Source organism: Opisthorchis viverrini (genome assembly GCF_000715545.1).
Source record: "Opisthorchis viverrini unplaced genomic scaffold opera_v5_64, whole genome shotgun sequence".
Classification (NCBI taxonomy): domain Eukaryota; kingdom Metazoa; phylum Platyhelminthes; class Trematoda; order Opisthorchiida; family Opisthorchiidae; genus Opisthorchis; species Opisthorchis viverrini.
Genome location: NW_008751720.1, coordinates 1,906,003 through 1,912,297, shown reverse-complemented (window position 1 = coordinate 1,912,297; position 6,295 = coordinate 1,906,003). Strand labels below are relative to the sequence as shown.

General features: G+C 42.1%; 1 protein-coding gene across 1 annotated transcript in view; it reads right to left on the bottom strand.

The window, feature by feature from the left end:
* Positions 1 to 1,668: 1,668 nt before the first annotated feature.
* T265_04112 (hypothetical protein) overlaps positions 1,669 to 6,295 on the bottom strand; it is a gene marked incomplete at both ends in the record, with an annotated part of 44,831 nt that continues 40,204 nt past the window's right edge. The window contains 2 exons of the mRNA XM_009168758.1: positions 1,669 to 1,725; positions 4,217 to 4,259. Coding sequence (XP_009167022.1) covers positions 1,669 to 1,725; positions 4,217 to 4,259 — 100 coding nt within the window. The remainder of the gene's footprint in view (positions 1,726 to 4,216; positions 4,260 to 6,295) is intronic.

Genomic DNA, 6,295 nt, shown 5'->3' with positions numbered 1-6,295 from the left:
GAAAACCTCTTTAGTTTCCCGGTAGGTCGTGTGGCTAACAGATATTTCCTCTGAGCAGAATTTGATTTTTGCCAAATTTTTGGACGGGCAATAAATGAATTACTGTTCTAGACTCCATCCCAAGTTCCCTTTCAAAGACCGATTTCTTGCCGACACTGTCGGGTATTACACCTCCACCTGTCAGAATGAGTTGAAAGTGTCATTTGGTAGCCATTGTTGTATAAACGTTGCTAATAGATCACTCCGTGGCTTTGCAAGGAACGTATTGGCGTCTCCTCTTCATGACCGAGAGTTGAAAGCGTCAGAAAGTTCATTCAAGTTTTTACGTCCGAATGGGGAAATGTTTTGCCCAAAATGAGCCTAGATGAGGATAATGACTTGTTTTCATCAAATATAGTTCGAGTTTGTGTTCGTACATTAAATTGGAGCTGGCAAAAACTTTTCAGGCGGCTGAATATACCCATTGTAGTCATGAGAACGAAGAAGGTAGCGAACAAAGCTTGTTTTCTGTGATTGTTCATCTTGGCTAATACATCACAAATTTATATGGTAGCAGAAATCACGTGGAAAAGGTTAAGATCGGGGCTACACTTTAGAGAAATAGAAGTCAAAGGAAGGGGGTTGGGTGAGGGGTAGGTCAATGGGTCATGACGTCAATGTCAGACAGACTTGTGGGACCAGATGTTTCGTAGGCCAGTTCAAGTTCAGAGGTCGCACAAGTTTCTTTTGGATGCAAAGTTGTGGATCCAGCAGTCGGATTCCTATCGCCTCTGCGATCGATAGTAGTTTGGATCGTACCAGTCGTGGTCCGTTCAGAGGTACCCGGTATATGATGGTGAAGGCTTGCTCCTTGTCTATGATATGACAGGTTTCGGCCAAGTGTGCTGCAATCGCGCTTGAGCCTGGTTTCTTTCCACTACCACTCAGAGATACGGGATTGTGTTCTCGTATTCTGTCCGACAAATGCCTTGTCGTACGACCAACGTATGATGCTCGGCACGAGCATACGAATGAGTGCACACAAAAGCTCATGGTAGAACGTGGCAATTTGTCTTTCAAGCAGAATCTGATAGTGGGGCTGGAGTTGAAGCTCAAACATAGATTAGCGGCCAAGTATGTCGTATCAACGGAGTTTCTAAGCCTTCTGGTGATTAGTTCAGCAACCGAGTCACCTTTGAATGGAAGCCTCATGTATACGGGCTTCTTTCTAACAGAAAATTCCGTAGGTTTGGGTTTAACGGCTTCCATAGTCTTCAGTACGAACCTTTCAGGATATCCGTTCTGCAGGAATGTGCGTCCCAAGAACTTTAGTTCCTCTTCTAAGCATTCGGGTGAGCATATCTTCATTGCATGCATTTTTTGCACCAGTGGCGGGGCTTATCTGGAAAAGATCCCTCACTGGCACACACACACACACATTTGGTTTTGACGGGAAACTCAAGTGGATCCATTTGAATCTCCAGTTTATGATGTGCCGTCCCAACTGAATGTGTTGCATCGGGCCGCCTCGCATTTTTGCCATTAGCATATTCGATATGTGGCAATACGTAGTTGTCTGGACGTAAAAAACCGCTAACAAGGTTGCTGAAAATCCTTCGACAACCCACAACTGGTTTCGCCTTTTCTGGTCTCATCAGTGGCTGCAGTCTCCGAGTTTCCTTCACATATTTAGACAGCGTATTGCAATGCCTCTCGAAATTGTGCACCTTGGTGCAGCACACTCGGCTGAAGTGGCCAATCATAAACGAGAGATTCAGTGGAATTGAGTTGAGTCTCTTGTCAAAGTTAAATCCGTGCGCAAATGCGAGTATTTGTCAGTATCTGTCCAATTTTGTTTTAAGCAGAGCCTCAAGAATAGCGAAGCCGGTCGTGGGCTTTCGGAGTGTTTTCAGCAAAATTATAAACAATGTCTTGTGTTTAGGCAAAGCTGGGAAGCTGGAACTCAGACGGTTTATAAGTTAAACTCATAATTTATCATTATTGACAGGAAACTACATTTTAACACAGAAATCCAAAGAACTAACTTGTTGTCACAAGAAAGCACATACCTTCCAAACAGACGTCATGAAGATGAAAAGTGAATCACAATTCAACATGAGACTGCCACATGGAAAATATCTTTATTCTGCGGAATCGAATGAAGACCGGCTGTCTAAGGATTTTCAGCAACTTTATGAGTAGTGCGTCACGGCGATACTGGCATATCGTACTATCTGAAACACGAAGCCACCCGGTAAAGCACATTCATCTGAAAGATGTCAAATGCTAGAGATTTAGTTGGGTCTTCAATGAAAGCTAAATGGGTTTGAAAATGAATGTATTTCGCCAAAAGTGAGTTTTACTTGTTCCCCTACTTAGTGACTGTACTTTTACTAATCTTTATATGAAGGCGCTGCTTGTTGGAGACGTATGCAATGTAAAATAGTCCTTCCGAACAACGAACATCTCCGAAGAGCGGCCCAGCTGATCTTAGTTACGGGGACACACTCTATCAACCATTCAAGCAGAACGTACATCAAATTTCGATAGTAATAGCAAAGATGTACACTGAGGCTGGCTTAGAAATATTATGCCTCCGTTTTAGAACACCTGTAACATAAAAAGCCACGTAAAAGTCGCGTCTATCATCCTCCCCATAGGAAAAGCCAATAAAACTTTACCGGGACACAAGTAGCTTAAAAACACAACCGAAATTTGCATCAGGGATTATCGTGTGCGGGTGCACTGGTGAGGGACAACTCTGGTGTCAAGGCATGTGTGTTTAATGGCTGACACTGAGTTGTATGACAACTTAAAGCCCTTGACGTTCACCTCAGATGAAGTAATGATTGCAAAATTGTACCTATCCATCAATTATGAAAAATGCCACTTGACGCAACCTACGAAGCGTATTTCAGAAATCAACCTTACCGCAGAAGAGACCGATTGGTAGAACAGGTTATCAGTCGGTCCTCTGAAAAGGGAACCCCGTAACCACATATACTGTTAGAAGAAATCACTTCCGACTTGCTTGACTAGGCAAGAAAGCTTGGTATACTTTATATATATATACTTTATATATATATATATGTATATTTACGTAGTACAATTGATCCAACTCTAAAGTTTTCCTGAGATAAACTCAAAAGGAGCGAACAACAAATGGTTCCCTCTGAAACGTGACCCATAAGGAGGGGGTAGTATCTGTGTGCCGGTAGTTTAGAGGAACAATTTTGTATTCACGTCATTGGCTAGCTGGTGTGAAAAAAGAAAATCTGACACCCTGGATAGTATTTTTTTTCACAACGTGAATATTGAGATAGGCTCATTTTGGAACAGGATGGGGAGGTGACCTTTTTCAAAAGACATCAATCTCGAAGCCAGTCACACGGAACCGGTAGAAAGTGCTCCTAAGTGGGTAGTGTTATTCTCTTGAAGGAGACTGGTTCAGGGGCTTTTGTGTACAGGTGTTGCTCCCACTCTTATGAAGTGAAGAAAACGAATTGAGAATAGAGCTGTTCAAGCTTACAGCCGTATGAGAGTGAGTAACCTCAACTAGGCTCGTTAGACGGTGACAGTAGTCTCCGTAACTCTGGAGTTTGAAATCAAAACACAGTGCAGTGAAATAAGGTGTACCAGCTCGACGTCTTGGTTGATGTGTTGGACCTTTATCAAGGATTTTTACAATTAATTGGATATGGTCAAAGTGTAACGTTATTTGAGTATGCTATCATATTGTCTGACTGGCTGTCGGGTGGACCAGTTTGCGTGGGTGGGTATGTGTTAGATCTATACCCGTGTACGCCAACAGATCCCAAATGAAGATCAATGGGATTGTAATAAATGTAACGTAAATAGAGGCAAGGTAAGGTGAGATAACGGCAATATGATGCAATTTAACTGCAATTTTAATGCAATGTAATGAAATGTAATGCAATATAGTGTACCATAATGGTGTGAGGTAATGTATATCTCCCACGGGATACTACAATTGTTTGTTGGACCGAAATTAACAGAGTACAAAACACGGCTATACCTGTATATTTGTAATGCACTACTCATAAGGTTGCTGAAAATTCGTCGACAGCGCACGACCGCTTTCGCCCTTCTTGGGACACATCAGGTTGGCACAGTCCCAGAGTTTCCGACAACCTCATGTTCTACTTGAAACCAAATTGCACGAAATTAGCGAATATACATTCATTTGTAAATTAATTTGGTTTTGAGAGAGACTCACCTGGAACCCAGCTGAATCTCTCGTTTGTGGTGCCTCCGGGCAACTAAGAGATTAAGCAACGAGAGATTCAGCTGGGTTCCAGGTGAGTCTCTCGAAAAACCAAATTAGTTTGCAGATGGGTGTATATTCGGGGCTACACCTGTTTACTTATCCTTAGCAAAACGATATTTGGGAATCAAGGCGCAGTTCGGAAACTCACCTTTAATAGCCCCTCAACAGAAAAAATGTGTTCATTTAAATGACAATCAACATAAGCCGAAAATTATCTATTCAAGAAAAAAGCCGGAAAATATAGGTTTGGCTGGTAGGACACAAAACTTTGTAAAAAAAAAAGCAGTGATCAAAACTGTGGATACGAAAAACGGTCGAATGCAGGAGCAAAACCTACATAGAATAGTTTCGCAAAATATGCCAGTAGGCAAGTGTTTAAGACAGTATCGCGATATTCTGTCTTGGTGAAAGTTAACTACTGGTTAGCTAGTTGTGGCCAATTAGCGTGGTTCGAAATCCCTTGGGAAAATTAAACAGATTCACACTGGTGGTACTTCCCAGTAAGAAATAATACAACCGTAGATCGTCCCGCTGAGTTTCTGTTTGAGTTGGTCCCAGGAGGAGATCTCAACTTGGCTTCGTTAAAACCTAATCACCTTGTATTTTTCTCGTTTAGGGGATCAAACGGCAGCACGGCCTCAGCTCTGGACCAGTGAGTTCAAGCGTCCTGAAAAATACCACCAAGTTATAAAGGTCTAACCAACATTTTCCTCGGTGATCGTCAGAGGAAATATGCTAACTCATCTAGGAGATGTGTGTGTGTGTGCCTCTAATGATTGTTAAATTGGTCCCATCAACCGTGCTTTTGTCAATTCGTGACTGGCAGGCTGGATTTCCCGACCAGCTGACGGACTTACTGACGGTCGAGCAAAACCCCCTGCAAGTTTCAAACGTCAACGGTTTTTAAGAGTGGACATGGTGTTGTCATCCGTGACAGGAGAGAGAAAATGAGTCGATGAAGGGTTTGACAGTATTCTACTGCTTATTCTGATTACTTCAAGAAACATTCAACTTGTTAAAATTTTCTTTCGCATCCTACAATTGCTGCTATCGGTGCATCAGATGAGTGAAGATAGAAAAAGATTTGGACTTGTGCACGGTCGTAGAATCGGTTGCATTCGGAGATGTTAAAACCCAAAGTTTGACAGGTGAAATTCACTGTTATTTACGTAGCCAGGTATACAAGACCTCGGGATGTGCAGACGTATCGTATTACTCACAAGACTGCTGAAAATACATCCACAGCCCATAACCGGTTTCGCCTTTCTTGAGGCTCATCATGTAGGCGTAGTCTCTGAGTTTCCGTCAACTTCATGTTCTACCTGAATTCAAATGACGAAGTCCGTCAGGTACATACGTTTGCGTACCAATTTGTTTTTCATGGGAAATCCATCTGAATCCCTCGTTAGATATGCTATTCTCTACCTGAATATGTTATACACTGTATTGCGATATATCGAATAACGTACCATCTGAAACCTGAAGCGCTCTGATGTAGCACATTCGACTGGAGAAAAGTTCCACAAAAGTGAGACTTAGATGAGTCATTAGTGAAAACCAAATTGGTATTGAACGAATTGTAGCGATCTTACCCCCGGTTTTATTGGGAAATGCGATTACTTGACAGGCAATCAGTTCTTGCATTCAGACATCTGACTTTGTGTACGTACAAACAAGTGTGCTCAGTTGAGATTGGCAGATTCACAATAGTCTTCGGCATACCAGCGATACTAGGGACACTTTTGTCCAGTATCCATAACCTACAAAATTCAGTTCATACATCTCAGAAGTAACATCTGTTTGTCCTGTGAATTTTACTCACGTCTGTACACATAAAACTCAGTCCCCTCTACCTTCACAAACAAGTACTTATCGTTCTTCATATCGATGCGGCATGAAGACGAACAGTGTTAATGTCATGGTCTTTTGTTCTCGTCGAATAAATGAACTCTAATAAATGCCAATTACAGCATTTGTAAGTGCTCCAGAAAGCTGTCGTCAGAATGCTCATCATCATCATCATCATCA